Source organism: Cygnus olor, chromosome 5, assembly GCF_009769625.2.
Source record: "Cygnus olor isolate bCygOlo1 chromosome 5, bCygOlo1.pri.v2, whole genome shotgun sequence".
Taxonomy (NCBI): domain Eukaryota; kingdom Metazoa; phylum Chordata; class Aves; order Anseriformes; family Anatidae; genus Cygnus; species Cygnus olor.
In genome coordinates, this window is record NC_049173.1 from 41,946,912 (window position 1) to 41,963,622 (window position 16,711).

Genomic DNA, 16,711 nt, shown 5'->3' on the forward strand with positions numbered 1-16,711 from the left:
CTTTTTGTCAAATATGCTTTCTTAAAGGCTGCTTCATCAACTTATTTTTTTTTCCTTTTCAATGTCCTCATCAGCATTTTGCTGTCTTCATCGCCTCTTGTTACCTTGTCTTGTGAAAGTTTATCTTTATGGTGACAAAAAAAACTTTCTTCATAAAAGTCTAAGACAGTCCAGTGTCATAGTGCATGTGTTGAAACACATTTATATTATGTGTTACAGGATAACATTCCCAATACAGGGGGGTAAAGGAAAGAAACGAAAAGAAGATGATGGGAATGAAGAAAAACCTGAAGAAACTAAAACGTTGATTGTAGAGCCTCATGTCATTCCAAACAGGGGACCATATCCATATAACCAACCGAAACGGTAATAGATGCATGTGAACTTGGTTGAAAATGGTAATATGCATAGCAGTTCAGTTTCAGAACTAAGAATAGCATGTTGTACGTTATAAATCAAATGTCACTTTGATTTCATTACCAAAAAAAGATTTGGATATGAGACTATTATGCTTTGTATTTAAATCAAAGTACTCTATTATCCACTCTCTATTTAAAAATATTCCATTGAAAAACATGGAGAGAGACCAGCTTTTAGTATTGTCAGGACTTTGAATATTAGTATTGAAAAGTTAATGCTTCATGCAGTTGCCCTTGTTTTCTCTACTGATCTTTTCTAACTAGTGACTTTTTATAACAGTTGAGAGCCTAGTAAGGACAGTGGTGAATAAGTATTTTTCTTGTATGAGTATGCAAAATACTTGTTTTTTCTGTAACACTGGAATCTGAAGGGTCTCTTACATGAATGAAATACATTAAAAGCTTCCATTTGTTTTCAATAATTTGTTTTAAAAGCAGTGAGAAATGTAAAATACTGTATATCATCAGAACACTAGGTTGTATGCACAGTCGCAGGACAAACGTGTGACACTATTCGTGAAATAAATGACTTACAGATCTTTTAGAGGTGAAGACCTGCATGTTAAAGATGGGGGTAGGGGTGAGGGGAACTGGAATGGAGTATAACATCTACTCCTAGCTATGATATCTGCAGAAGTATGAATGTGTTAGGGAAGGAGAAATGCACCTTTAGGAATTCAGCAGTTTTTTGGAAAACTTTTTCTTTACTTTCCCTGGCTACTGGATTTGCTGAACACTTAATCAGTGCAAAGAAGTGCTGATCATGCTTAAACTGTTGTAGTGATTACAGTAACAGGTAGCTAGCTATTCGTACAAAGACTTATAATAAAATTCCTTTATAAATAATTCCTTTACTTATAATAAAATTCCTTTGCAAAATGATAGCATCAGCAATAATTTGCTGCAATTAATTAGGAATCAATCCATACATATACTCAAACTTTCTTTATACAGTGTGAGTATTTTAACTTAGGTCTACTCCTACTTCAGATAAGTGCCATAAGTATGTGCTTAAAGTGTGCAAAGCAGGGAGAGCCTTGGTAGAACTCTTCTTGCTTGAAGAATAGCAGGTCTGAAATTGAATTTTTTGACAATCCTTTGTCAGATTGTCTTCTTTAAAGGAGAGAGGAAAAAAAAAGTCATTACGTTTTCTCTATATCCAGATAATTTAGTAATGTCATTTAACCTTCTACTTCATCATGTCACTCTATTACTACAGGGTTAAAAAGGAGAATCATTGCTAAATAATTTTGTGACACTCTCAACCAATAATAACTGAAATCATCGTTTTAGGTGGGATGATTTTGTTTTCATGTGGCCATTGTGATTTGCAGTCTTGCTTAGAAATTGCAAAATTGCCGGGTCTATCTATAAAGAAGATAATTGTAATTTTGGTTTAATTTATATAAACATTTGTAGGCATGTAGTTCTGGAGAAACATAGAGCCAATTAATTTGGTTTAAAAATGTTTAAGTAGTTGCTTTTACCAAAACTGTTGGCAAAATATGTCAATTTTCTGTGCTTTTTCTTTGTTACAGCAATACTATTCAATTTACCCACACTCAAATTGAAGCTATACGAGCAGGAATGCAGCCTGGGCTAACTATGGTAAGAATTTTTTATTTATTTATCTATTTTAAGCATTTTATGCTCTTACTTGATTCTAGCTTCAGGTGCATTCAATATAATACCTGTAATGCCTATTTCTGTAGCCTCTCTGAGGGTACTTACTCTATTAGTAGCTTAAAATATAGGAAAATAACAAATGTTCAGCATCCTCCGATCTTCACTAAATCGTGCTTCAGAAATACATTTAATCTCTGTATAACTGGATCCTGTGTCCTAATGACTGAAGACTTTCCACAACAACCAAAATTAACTTTTTCAGTGCTTGAATTGCTAGTTTTAGACTGTTTAGATTGCTAGTTTTAGCTTTTGCTATGTCTGTCTTTTTTTTTTTTTTTTTCCTCTTTTAAAGTACTTGCGTCATTTTTAGTTTGGTCTAGCTCCATTAAAGAAAATTAAAGTTACTGAATTGTCCTTAGGGAGCTTTTTTCTTCTATCTTCTGAAATTTAATGTACAATCCCTTATATCCTGCTGATTTCTAGATGTAAGAAGCTGTAAAAGAGTTGTAGATTTGTTAGGAAAGTAATTTCTGAACAATGAATATCTGCAAAGGTCTCCAAGGCTTAGCTGACTACAAGTGCCTGCATTGCAGTGAAGTACAGTCTGTCCTGCTAGTGACTTCTCAGTGCAATGACTTCTCTGGTACTATTAATCTCTTCTTGGACTATATGGGTGTTAATGCTAATTTTTATTTTTTAGTTTTTTTAATTAGTACTCATTAGTACATAGTCCTCGTTCTCCCTTCCCTTATATTTTTAATACTCCCTATGCACTCTGTACCTAGCACATGAAAAGTGCAACGCAAAGGAGAAAATAAATTTCAGTAGAATTGTATGCCATTTGTCACTGCCTTACTAGGTGTGCTGACACTCATAATGTCTTAAACCATGTATAAAAGTTCCTGAGTTCTTTGTAGTGTTTGAGTATGGTGTGTTCTCTATTGCAGTACTCTCTGTATGTTGATAGGGTACCAACTTTAAGGTTTATTCATAAATGAGAAGTTTTTTATTTTGAACGCTGTGAAAATGTCACAGTGATAGATTCTTTAAATTTGGTTATTTAACAATGCTGGAGGGTGGGTTGTTTTTTTTTGTTTGTTTTGGTTTGTTTTTTTTTGAAATTAACCCAATGATCTGAAGTGCTGGGTTTTACATAATTAGAGTGTTTGTGTAAGAACACCCACACCAGTGAATAGGAGTATTGTTTTATATCAATATTATTGTCAACAGGAAAGAAGACTGAGAAATTAAAAATCTGTGTTACCATTTTTAGTATATAATTAAAACAAAATACCAGGGCTAATGAGGGGGAGGTTGTATCTCTGTCACCTAATTTTTGCTTTCATTTTATTTTTTAAAATAGCACTGCATACTGTTTATTAGTGTCATTTAATATTGGTTGAGCTATAAATGACTTTCTATTGCAGTATATAATGAATCATAATCTACCATCTATCTCACGTTTTGAGGGCTTTAAAGAACAAACTTACTGTGTCTGATATTCCATCAGCTTATATAAATCTTTGAGAAGATGGTCTTTATATGTGTGTGTATATATGTATAATTTTAACTTTTTTGCTAAAAACATATTTACTAATTTTTTAAGAAGAGGTTACTGAATGGGAGTCCGGTAGTTCAAAAGGGAAATGCAATGACTAAGTCAACTCTTTTGGAGGATGTATTTACGATTTTTTGACAAAATCACCTGGTTTGTTTTTGCAAGGAGAGAAGGCAGACTGCTTGAGAAAATAGTTATGCAGTATAAGCCTGTGTTTTATTTTCTGTCATTATTTCATTTGTTCCTGTCAAATATGATTGAGAAATACAATCCTGCTTGTTTTTGAATCTAGCAATGAGATTGTCTGAATAAAACAAGCACGATTTTCTAGCAATTTATATTATGTGTAGATACATATGAAAGCAGGTATTTGCTTCTTAACACTGAAGAAATTACTTTTGAGATGTTTATAATATTGTTTATAATATTTATTTACACCTTTAAAATGTTTTACCAACAACTTTAAGAAATTATACACGTATAATTGATCCTTTAAAAACATTAACTCTTGGTATCGTATCATCAGTTGTAGATTTTTAAGTAAATGAAGAGAATGGAGTCTGTCTTCTATTCTTTACTTCACCTTATTATTTCTCAGTTATGTTTCTTTGTTTCTTTTTTTTTTTTTTTTTCACTATTTCCCTTATGTTTAGCCTGTCTTGGGGATGAACAGCATGCTTTTTTGTTACTGTTGCTTGTTTTTTGCCTGAGGAGGTCTTGTGAGACTGCTCTGTTTTTCCCAACAAGCTGTATTTCTGTCCAGTGCAGAATTTTTATAAATCATATGCATTTTTTTGTTTGTTTTTCTTCTCTTTATTTTGTGGTTTTAGGTAGTGGGTCCACCTGGTACAGGGAAAACTGACGTAGCAGTCCAGATAATATCCAATCTTTATCATAATTTCCCAGAACAACGAACTCTTATAGTTACCCACTCTAATCAGGTAAGATATTTCATGTATGAATTTTTTCTGTAGTTAAAATAAAGAAGAGCAGCAGATACTGAGAATCAGTGCGTTCAGGACTGCAGTTGTTTCTTACTAATGAAAGCTTAAGTTAGCTTGTGAGCAGATTCGCCAATTCTAAAATATGCCATGAAAATTTTGAATTTAAGGATAGTAGTTCTGAGGTATTTATCAGAGGTTTTCTGGATATTAACCTCATTAGGGGATAGGAATTAGGAAGTATTCTGAAAAAAAGTATCTGCACAGTTTTTACAATTGCACATTTACTGCATGCATGCCAAAGTTGACTTGTACTAAGTAATTCTCTCAGGCACTAGTTGCTGTGTGCCTCATGCTTCCAAGGAAAGGCAGGAAAGGTAGAATGGCCTGTTCAGATAAATGCTTGCTTCCCATTCATAAGAGATGGAGTCTACCTGCTAATTCTTGACCACATATAAAATAATAATAATAGTCTTATAGATTCTTATTCTAAAGCCATCTGTGATTTTGAAGGGTTTCTTTGAAAACTACAGTCATTATTTCCTGGTCTCCCTAAGTAGCCTATCCTATCTCCTTTATCAGCTATCCTAACTGAGCTTACCATTTGGAAAGCATTTCATCTTTGTTCATCAGAGTAAGATCAGGTACTTCCATTGACCGTTCTTTGGTCAACAGTGTAGCTTCCTTTTGGTGATAAGTTAATATCTGGAATAATACAGGCCAGTCTGCAACAGGTTGTGGGTGAGTAACAGGTATTAGAGTTGAGAGCATTTCTGTTGTGGAGTAAAGGAAGTAAATAGTTTTTGAGGCAGGTAGGTAACTCTTCTTAGCGGACAAGACTTAATGTGAATATTTGAAATTGAACTTCAGGAAATACGCTATTACCTCAGCAGGGTTCATTTCCTGTGCCTTGACTATGTACTTAAACGTGTTTGCATGACTTCCAGTTGACTTAAACGTGAGCAAGCTCCGCTTGTACTTCACTCTTAGTTTTGTGGTTTGACGATCCAGTGCTTATAGACTCAGCTCCTTTAGGATACACTGAATTGAGCTGTTGATACTAAGCTTTAGAAAACTGAATAGTTTAAGGCAGGAGCCACAGTAAACCTTGAAGTTCAGCAAAATGTATTTATCCATGTGGAATAGTCACAGTACCTGTCAATCACCACCAGATTGCACTCTTATAATTTACAGTAAAAGTTAAATGAGCAGTATTGTTTCTAAGAGATCTAAAAATAACTATTTTTAAACTGTGCTTCTTGAGGAAAAACATATGAATTGATAACTTTATTAACTAGATTTTTTAACTAGGTGATTTAATGAAAGGTGTAAAATCAAATATAATTGTTGCGTAAAGGAAGTGAAGACAAGAGCTTCAGTAGGCTGATATGTCCATTGTCAAGATTAACACAATCTAGCTTCAGTGTTGGCTTCATGTGTGCTTTGGCTTTTGTTATACCGAAATAGGCATTATTTGCTGACTGTTCTACAAGTAATTCTTTGGTTTTCCCTGCAAGAGTTTCTAAAAACTACCTTTTCTCCTGTTCTTGTCAATCTTTAGGCCTTGAACCAGCTGTTTGAAAAAATCATGGCTCTAGACATTGATGAACGCCACCTCCTGCGTCTGGGTCACGGAGAAGAGGAATTAGAGACAGAGAAAGATTTCAGCAGGTGAGAAAGGAGGTGCTAATGATAGCTTGTATGAGTATTGTAGCTGAGACCCACATGTTGAATCCATTCTACCTCTCTTGTCATTGAGCAAGGAGCTATGCTTGGCAAGTTTTACCTTTCTCATGCTATTGAATTGCAGTTATGTAGAGTACACTTGTTTTCAATATAGGGTTAAGTAATTTTGATTCTTTGATCAGTAGCCAAACTGTTCTAATTGACAAAATCAGGCAATTGCTTGTTCACAAATTCATCTGCTTGAATAAAAGTAGTTCACTATGTTATACGTACACACATGCTTTATAAAATTGACCTGTTTTGTGGGAGAAATTTGAATGATAAAGTTAAATTTTTGTGGTTAGTAATTTTTGTGCAAATATGATAGCACCTCTGCTGGTGTACTGAATGTTGTGTACATGTAAATGTGAAATAAAACTTGGTGCTTCTAGTTCTTCAGAATATTGATTAATAACAAAATTGCTTGTTTCATTGGTAAATAATACATTTTGAAAAATAGACTCATAAGTCAAGCTATCAAGTACAAAGACTTGAGAACCTGTTCTGGTAAACTCTTGTATGTTTTATGTTACATGTTAGTCCAATTGACGTCAATAGGATTACACACATTCATAAATGCAAGCGAGGGTATAGGGGTCATGCACTGGAAATAACTGGACTGTGATGTATTATTATAGCAATACCTTGACTTCTAAAAGTTGTAGTAAAAATTATATATAGTCACTAGAAGTTATTCACATACACATCTTCGAGTTTCATTTAGGAAAAGAAATACTTAGGGATTTTTTTTTTAAATTTGAATCGTTTGACATAATAAATTTTTTTCCAGTAATTTGATAACCAAGATCTTAGTGAAATGATGTCATGGTAGATATTTATTTAGTAATATCTAAGACTTAATAATATTCCTTGAACTGTAGTGTTCATCATTAAAAGGAGGTTTTTCTGAGACGTTCTGTTGTCTATTTCCATTAATATCCAGCATAATTCCAGACAAGAAGTTTATTTCCTGTATGCCTTCTGTGTTTGTTTATTGTTTTTTAAGTTGCTTTAGAATTCATGTTTTCTGTGTTAGGCTGCTTTAGAAGGCACAGTACTGCTTAAAAGAATTTATTCTGCATGTAAGCTTCTTGTCCTATTTTGCTCCCTTGGCAGACATAGCAAAACAGTGAGTTTTACAAGGATAAGGTGGAGAGGACCTGTTTAAACTGGTACTGTCACTTAAGAAACAAAGGGAATCATAGCTAAAGAAAACTTTTGTAGCAAGGAATGAATATATAAAAGAGGGCATATGACTTGAACTGTGAGAAATAAGAGGACATTTGGAAGCGTGGAAAAAAATGGTTGCAGTCACTTGTAATAATGATGGATTAGTTTTGCTCAAGAAAAAAATAACATTGCGATGATCTTAACTGTCCTAGTTCCTGAGAAACTTGTTTTTTCCAGTTGCTAACAATATGATCGTCAGTTGTGTCTTAGTAAATTAAAATCACTAGCTTTAGCTTCTCTAACTTTTGTAAATAAGACAATAGAACCCATTGAGGTCCCAAGGACTGTCTTTTGTTTTTCTATGCAGAAAGTTTATTTTATGAATAGTAAGCTTTATAGGAACTCAAAATTTAGCCTTTATTCATATTTGAGGTTCTAACTAGATATGCATTTTTTAAAAGAAAATGCCCTGTTTCCCTCATTTGTAATTCCAACAATTTTCATGTTTGTTATCTTAATATGAAAATGTAATAAATGTGATACATTGATTTTTTTAATTATTATTTTAATTATTTTTAAAGGGGAGGAAAAAAGTGGGAATGAATTAGATAAGAGAAAGCAGACTGGAAGGAGTAAGTTACAAACTAATCAGCCATAAAAGGTTTTCAATGGACAGCTGTGAGTACAGGACTTCCTATGTGTGGATGCAGATCTGTCTGTTATGGTGGTCAAAGCATTATTGCAAGGCGTTTTGTATATCACCAAAGGAAGCTAGACTTACACAGAAACTTGGGTTATCAGTTCCAGTTATGATGGATTGTCCATAGACTTCTGTAACTTGCATATGCTTGTATAATGTGTAATGGTTCCTACACAGCACGTAGGAAGTAATGCTTTCCTGTTATGAGAATATTTTACTAATATTTATGAAACTTTTAATGATGTGATAGGATAAAAAAGCTTTTTTTACAGTAATAGTTCTTGCATGGTTTTGTAAATTATTAGGGTTTATCTAGATAGAAATAGTCAGCAGGTAGCAAATGTTTATGTTTTGCAAGCTACTAGTAGGTGTGATATCTCATTTTGATACTTAAATAAACCACTTGGGATTAAATAAATTGAAATACAAAATATGTTAACCTTAATTCATTTTGTAGGTATGGAAGAGTTAATTATGTTCTGGCTCGAAGACTTGAACTTCTACGAGAAGTTGGGCGATTGCAAGAGAGTCTTGGAGTCCCAGGAGATGTTTCTTATACTTGTGAAACAGCTGGCCACTTTTTCTTATACCAAGTAAGGACTGAAATAGCTTTACAGGGACTGCATGACCTCAATGTGTTAGGAAACACACTATAAAAATTACAGTGAAATTTTCAGGATTGAGTCTTAAAAAACCAAAACCACAGTGTTTTCTTTGGTGGTTCAAAATACAATAATAGCTAAAGCCATAATTATAACCTTACTTATTTGTATTGCTATTGTCTTAAATCCTGCCTGATGACTCACAAACTGAAAGGCTAACATTCCTGCTCTTTATGACTACTGGCAAATTTTCTAACCTGGAGTTTCCCCTTCAAATAACAAAATCTGTGGGATGCTTTATATTTTAGACAAACAGTAGATCAGCTACTTAATGTTCCTTCTAGAAAGCTTTTATGGTTGAAATAAGATTCACAGTGTACAGAACAGTGATTTTCTGTATATTGTTTATCCTTCATTTCCTCCTGTGTACCTGTCACTGACCGTGTCCACATTAGCAAGTAATATGGCTTAAGCAGACATGGGGAGTGGTACTTAGGACCAAATCCCCACACTACACATATTTTTAGAGAAGTTAACTTGGGATAGCTGTAGTGTGTTCCTAAACATTATTAAATATTCATTAGGTGTTGGAGACTGCTAGGAGCACAGCTAAAGCACATCTTCTGGTTTAATTTCCTCCTGAAGGAATACAGTTTGGTATTTAAATCAAAGTATTTTAAGCAGAGAGAATCAGGAATTTTGCTTGTGCAATGGGTTTGTGTGGCAAGATTTTGGTATCAGAAGGTGGAGGCTGCTGGGGTGACCTCTGTGAATAATGGCCAAGGGCTGCCCCTGGGTTAAATAGAGCCAGTTCCAGCTGGCTCCAAAACAAACCCACTGCTGGCCAAAGCTGAGCCATTCAGTGATGCTGGTGGTGCCTCTGTGAAAACATGTTTAAAAAAGGATGAAAAATCATCTCACATCGCTCCAGCTGTGAAAGAGGACTGATGGCTGGGGGGACAGGGAGGGGCATAGGAGATAGAGAAACAACCCTGCAGGCACCAAGGTCAGTGCAGAAGGAGGGGACGAGGAGCTCCAGGTGCCAGAGCAGGAATTCCTGTAGTCTATGGAGAGGACCATGGTCAAGCAGGCTGTCCCCTTGCAGTCTGTAAAGGGCCACAAGAGAACACGTACTCACACTGCACTCTGTGGAGGTCCATGCCACAGCAGGCAGTACCCTTTATTTAGGTACCCTAAAGAAAGCTGGAGCCTTTGGAGAACCCAAGCTGGAGCAGGCTCCTGGCCAGAAGTTGTTTTCTGAAGAACTGCACCCTAGGGGAAGGACTCATGCTAGAACAGCTCGTCAGGAGGGGTGGAAAGGAGGTAGAAGGGTTAGGAATAAGAGTGTGAAGTTGAGCTTGGAAAGGAGGGAGGGTGCAAAGAGAAGGTGCTTTTAGTTTTGTCTTCGTTTCTCAGTGTCCTACTCCATTTTTAACTGACATTAAGTTAAATTAATTTTCACCAAGTCAAGTGTTTTGCCTCTGGCTTACTGGTAAGTAATCTCCCTGTCTTTATCTTGAGCTGCAAACTTTTCTATCGTATTTTCTTCCCCCATCCTGGTGAGGAGGTTCAGTGGTAGAGTTATTGGGTGTAGGTCTGGCATCCAGCCAAGGTCAACACACTGCACCACAGCTTTGAAAATGTCCTCCTGATACAAGATCAAATGCTAATGTAGACATCTTGGTTTTGTGATTAAAAACGGTTATTTTATTTAGTAAGTGTGCAAGATGATAACTGTCCAATGACTTCATTATATTAAAAACATGTCTGCATGACACTTTTGTTTATTATAGGTAATGTCTCGTTGGGAGGAATATATCAGCAAAGTGAAAGTTAAAGGTGGAAAATTGCCAAATGTTACGGATGTGTCCAGTTTCTTTCCTTTTCACCAGTATTTTGCAAATGCTCCTCAACCAATTTTCAAAGGCAAATCCTATGAAGAAGATATGGAGATTGCTGAAGGCTGTTTTAGACATATTAAGAAAATATTCACTCAGCTTGAGGTAAGTGACATGTAACTGTGAAAGCTAAATGAATCTGCTTAATCCTAAAGAAAGTTTACACAGTTCCAAAATACAGTTTGCCCTAAATCCTAAAAGCAATATATGCCTTTAGGCAGCTTCTTTAGATTGCAGGGCATTCAGGTGAGAACTTCCCCCTTTGAGTAATTCAGGTGTGCTTCAAAATAGAGACAAGGGTCTAATCTGTTTTATTTTAAGCTTAGGAAGCACCCATTTTATGTGCTTCTTTTTCACTGATTAGGTTACTAAAGTTGGTGCACTTATCACTCACTGTTCCCCTGATCTTTACAGGGTCTTTGTATTTACAGTGATTTGTCTTTAATCAGATAACCTAAAAGTGTAACATAAATGGTTTATCTTACATTTTTTTCCCAGAATTGCTTGAGAGGCTTTTAAAAGCTCTAGGGTAAGGGTTATCAGGGTATCATTTCATCATATTACCTGTATTGGCCTTTCTAATATTAGATGTGATTTATGATGCTGTTTAAAAAATAAAAAGGGGCGGGGGGGGAGTGGAGGACGGAATGAAAATAAGAAGCAGTAAAGCAAAATTGTTGAGGGGAGTGTTCCTGAGAATCAACTGAATAATTGTCTGAGAATTTATATATGCACACAGGTTGCAGAATTCTTGGATATACTTTAACAAGCTTATGTTTTGAAATCCTATTGTCTCCAGGTTTAGGATACAAATGAATAAATAAAAATCCAAGATGGAATTGTTAACAGTACATACTCATAACTTTCGTGCTTAATTTGACTAAAAAGGTGGACAGATAGTTTCAGTGAATATGTTTCATAAGCAGTATTTTTATTTATTTTTTAATTCTGTTCTTCAAAATTCTTTTTTCTACCACAGGAATTCAGAGCATTTGAACTTCTCCGCAGTGGCCTGGATAGATCCAAATATCTGTTGGTGAAAGAAGCAAAAATCATTGCTATGACTTGTACCCACGCTGCTCTGAAACGACATGACCTAGTTGAATTAGGTTTCAAAGTAATGACATTAGTGATACTACACTGTTTTTTTTCTTTTTCTTCTTTTTGTCATTCCCCCCTGCTTCATTTAGACCTTTATCTCTCCTAATTCTTTGCATCTAGATTATTTTGAGTTGCATGTTTTTACCTCTATGTTTTTAATTGTAATTTTATTGAAGAGAATTTTAACTTCTGGTTCTGTAAGTAAAAGATGAGATTGTTTTTAAATTACATATATTGAAATGCTTAATAGTGTATACATATAAAAAAAAAAGTTAGCTTTGCCATATGAGATGAACTGCAGTGATATGATTGGGTGATAAAATAAAGGATGAATTAGGGAAAAACATGTCTATTATAACTTTGCTTACCTAAAAAATGAACAGTTTGAGGAAAAAAAGCTATGACGCAGTGCTGTTTTCACTCTGCGGTGTTAACCATAAGTATTCATTTACTAAAGACCTGCAAAAACAAAACCCCCTCATCTTCCCACCAATAATTGTCCTACTAATGAAAAAACTTTAATTTCCTAAATAAGTAATTGATGCTTCCTTTTGGTAGGTTGAATAACAACATTAACTTGTATTACTTGGCTGATGGGCATCTCCATTTTTTCTTTCTCAGTATGACAACATCTTAATGGAGGAGTCTGCACAGATTCTGGAGATAGAGACCTTTATACCTCTCCTGTTGCAGGTTAGACCTGAGTTATAAAGCTTGCTACAAAAAATGATAACTGAAAGTCTGTGTTCTTGAACAATACCAAATATTGAAAGGAAAGTATCTTGTGTGGAAAGTAACATAGAACTGGTATTTCCCATGGAGCAGACAATAAGAATTATCATGTTATTCTTCATTAGTTGTTTGTCCTGTGTACCTGTGACTAAGTAGTAGTATTATCAGGATTTCACATTGGAAGCATGAAGATATTTAAGTGAACTAGCTCCTGGCTTTGTCACTTTGTTGTCACTTGTATTCTTTCTCATTTAATACATATTGCTAAATCACTGATAATTTTAAAAACTGTTAAAAATTATTTTTTATTATGAAATAACTGCTCTAACTTTTGTTTCCCAAGATCATAAGTGCTCTCTGTCATCTTGACTGCCAGTGTTGCTTGTTCAGTTTCAGTCAAAATTAACAGAGATAAAGTGGGTACCAAGTACCTAAAACTTTCAGGAAAACTGTAGCCATTAGAGAGGAGACATTCTAATTGATGTTATAACACCACAGGGAGAGGAAAAAAAACAAACAAAACCAAAAAACAAACAGCAAAAAGTTACTACTTCTACTTTGTCTACTTTGGGCCGATAATTATGCACCTTTTATCTAGTTTAATTGGTAAATGCTTAGTCTGGTATCAACTGCCGCTTATACTGTTTGGCAAACCAATAATTGGTAGCTATAAAAGGAATGTGTATGTGATATGGTTGAGTAGAATGTGTATGAGATATGGTTGCAGCTGGAAGGGTGCTGTTGATACAAGGAAGGAAGGAAACTGAAGCTAATGTGACATGTGGGATGTTTATAGGACAGTCTTTAGAAAGCCAGATAGCAGTAGCTCTGTATGCAAAGAAATGTGTCCCCTACTCTTGCAATATAAGGAATTGATGAGGGCTAACACTGCTACAGTTGCATATCTTTCCTTAAAAACATTTGCTCTTATACTTCTAAGCTCAGCCTGTCTTTAGATTTGTTGTGCCTCTGGTGAAGATTGTTGGCCCAGCTCTGGGGTTGCTTTTAGCATCCTGAGCTTGAGATGCATCACCACCTACTTTTAAGAGCTGTAGGCCTTCCTAAGTAAGCAAACAGTACTTCTCATACATCTGTGGCTTAAATGACAATTTCAACCCCTTTCAAGTTATCCCTGTAATCTCAGATTAACGTGAGATAAAATTTCACCATTGGGAGGGAAGTGTGGGCTCCCTCAGGAACTCTGTGCAAACTTTGTAGCAGCAAATCAGAAGATGATGTGTGGGAGGTTGGTGAAACTTAAGACAGCTTGTGCTATTCATTTGATTCTTAGTGTAGTGGCTTTCTAAAAAATACAGAGACTATTCATTTTCTAGAAGTAAGTTTCCTTTTCAGACGTTTTGCTTGGAGCAAATATTTTCATTGAAAAACAATGATTTAAATTCCCCTAGAAAACCACATCCAAGCTCAGATTTTCATTCCAAAAGAAACTTAATGTAAATTGAAAAAGGCATGACAGAAACTCCATGAAATATTGGTTATAGTCATAATTTTTCACTTTGCTCCTTAACAATAGAGGTTCAAATACAATTGCAGGAAAGTAACTCAGTATGGGCCTAGTGCACAAAAGAATGTGCATATCCAAGATACTGCTATTAAAGCCCAAGTCCTGTGTTCAGTCTTACTGCAGGTTTCTTCAGTTTTGGGGCCATTAACGTGGTTCTTTATCACCTTTGTTATGTGGTAAAGATGACTGAGTTTTGATAATTCTGAGCACAGAGGCAACTAATTATTTCACCCTCTAAACCCTGAATATGGCTTGAACTCTGAAGAGGAGCGCATATTTTTGTCTTTTGGGGGGTGTATGGAGAGCAATCAAACTTGAGGCTTTTTGCAAATCATAAAACAGGAACAGTTTTGCTCTTTTTCAATTACTATTTCAGCAATTACAATAATAAAGTGGAATGGACTTGGTTTCTTTATGTCCCGTGGACTTAATGAGCCCTCATTTTAGTCCCTAGAACAGCAGTGAAATTAGTGAAACCTGAAATATAAGGAGATTTCTGCTTAGTTAGATATCTCTGTGTCATAACGGTATGTAAGCATAAGTTGTAGTTTGGGTGGCTTCTCATGCAAGCTGGTCTGTAGAACCTTAAGTTATTTAAATCTCTGTTTAAAGACAAGTGTTACACTCCAGAATGTTGTTTTTGCCTTTTGGCAGTCTTGAATTTAATGCTATTGCAGTGCTGTGTAATGAATAATTCCTGCATGGCTCTTTCCGTGGTTTTCATTTATAATGAGATTATTCCATTTAGTGAAATAATCATCATGTAGTGCTTTTTAACTATTTGAATGAATACTGAATAACATGATGCATCAGGTTAGTGAAGGGAAATAAGCATATATAAGCAATGGAGAAGCTGAAGACTTCTGAATTAAGGCAAACTTTTTTTTTTTTTTTTTTTTTTTACGATAAAGATACATTCTGTGGGATATCCCATGACCATTCTTAGAGGAGCCATTCAAATAGCCACTGAAAATTGAGACTGGTTTGTTTATGTTTTGTTGGTTGTTTTTTGTTTGTTTTATTTTTTTTTGTTTGCTTAAAAAAAGAGAACTAGGCTTACAAAGTGGTAGTACTTGATTTCTTGCAATTCAGAGCAAGAAGTTTTTTAAAAAAAATAGAGAGCTCTCTGATGTCTGAGATAAAAACTGATCATAAGAGCAGAATGATTACATAGTATACTTGAACTTCTCCAAATCGGTAACCTTTTTTGGAGAAAAAGAAATAAAGCGTTTTTCCCTGCTATTGAAAATACTTTTCATCCTTTCTTTCTTTCTTTCTTACGGCATCTTCAGGCTTGATGAGGTGGACAGTCTAGAGTTCAGTTTCCTTCCTTGCTCCCTGATCAGAGAGGGCTTCAGAGTTCTTCATCTTCAAGTGGCAAGAAAAGGAACTTCAGGCTCTGTCTTGAATAGTTCTCCCATGGGGGCAGGGAAATATCAGAGGAGTGTTTAAAATAACAGGGTCAGAACTGTAAAACTGGCAGTCAGAAATCTTCAGGATTCTGATTCCAGGATAATGTTACCCACACATCTGTTCCTTTTACATCCCTCTGTTAAAATAGTCCTTCATGCACTTTCTCAGTACTTAACATAGGTACACAGAGGATGATGAGGAACTGGAAACAGCTATACATAACATACTGAAGGGCTTTCAGTCCAAGAGCCATGGTGGCAGGCACATCGTGCTCATGGAAGAGAAAATGTGAGAATTCTAGAGGTGAACAGGAGAAGCATACGAACCACAAAAACACTCGAAAGGCAGGCAGTAGAGAGATTAGAAAGAAGTTAATAGTTGTCTTTAAAATGATTGCAGTTCAGTGTAGCTTAAGAATAAAACTTAGGGCTTAGACAGCTAATTTGACTATTAATGTGTTGTAATTGAGTCCTTGATTATATTGTAATACTTACAATTGTGTAATTGATTCTAGAACCCTCAGGATGGATTCAGTCGTTTGAAGCGGTGGATTATGATTGGCGACCATCACCAGTTGCCACCAGTCATTAAGAACATGGCTTTTCAAAAATACTCCAACATGGAGCAGTCCCTCTTCACACGGTTTGTTCGTGTCGGAGTACCGACTGTTGATTTGGATGCACAAGGAAGAGCAAGAGCAAGGTAAGCTAAAGAAAACGGCATGTGTAGCTACTACTAGGTCAAAAATGGAAAAATGCATGTATAGTATTGGAAACTTTGGATTATCAAGGCAGGAGTTTGCAAAACTGTGATTTATATTTTGTTCCATTTTTTTCAGTTTAGACTAGACTAGCTTAGACTAGAAGGCAGGTTTTACTTTGCTGAAATGCAGTAAGTTTTACTTTATTTTATATAGTGTGTATATATATATATGTGAGTATTTCAGTGAAAATGATATTTGAAGGAATGTTAAGTCTGGTTTTTTTTGTTGTCTTTTTTTTCCCTTGGAAGAAGCTGCCATTTTTTTTTTTACAAGCTTCCTTTTCTGAATTAATATATTCAAAGCTAAATAAACGTTTGCTATTCCTTGTGAGGTCTGCAAAAAGATGCTTTTATTATGGGATTTCAGTTGAGCTTCAGCTCTGCCTGATTGTCAGCCAGGTTGTTCTCCCAAGAACATAATGCCTTTTTGTGTGTAGATCTATACTAATTCCTCATAGTAAGAGAGAGCTTTTCTTTTTTTATCCATTTAACTGACATTTTCAATATGACAATTTAGATGTCAAATTTATTCATATTTG

At 35.2% G+C, this 16,711-nt stretch overlaps 1 protein-coding gene across 1 annotated transcript in view; it reads left to right on the plus strand.

Annotated features, from left to right (window-relative positions):
- AQR (aquarius intron-binding spliceosomal factor) overlaps positions 1–16,711 on the plus strand; it is a 52,374-nt gene that overhangs the window by 23,951 nt on the left and 11,712 nt on the right. The window contains exons 21-29 of the mRNA XM_040557928.1: positions 220–366; positions 1,958–2,027; positions 4,434–4,544; positions 6,106–6,215; positions 8,597–8,732; positions 10,535–10,744; positions 11,619–11,756; positions 12,362–12,433; positions 15,925–16,112. Coding sequence (XP_040413862.1) covers positions 220–366; positions 1,958–2,027; positions 4,434–4,544; positions 6,106–6,215; positions 8,597–8,732; positions 10,535–10,744; positions 11,619–11,756; positions 12,362–12,433; positions 15,925–16,112 — 1,182 coding nt within the window. The remainder of the gene's footprint in view (positions 1–219; positions 367–1,957; positions 2,028–4,433; positions 4,545–6,105; positions 6,216–8,596; positions 8,733–10,534; positions 10,745–11,618; positions 11,757–12,361; positions 12,434–15,924; positions 16,113–16,711) is intronic.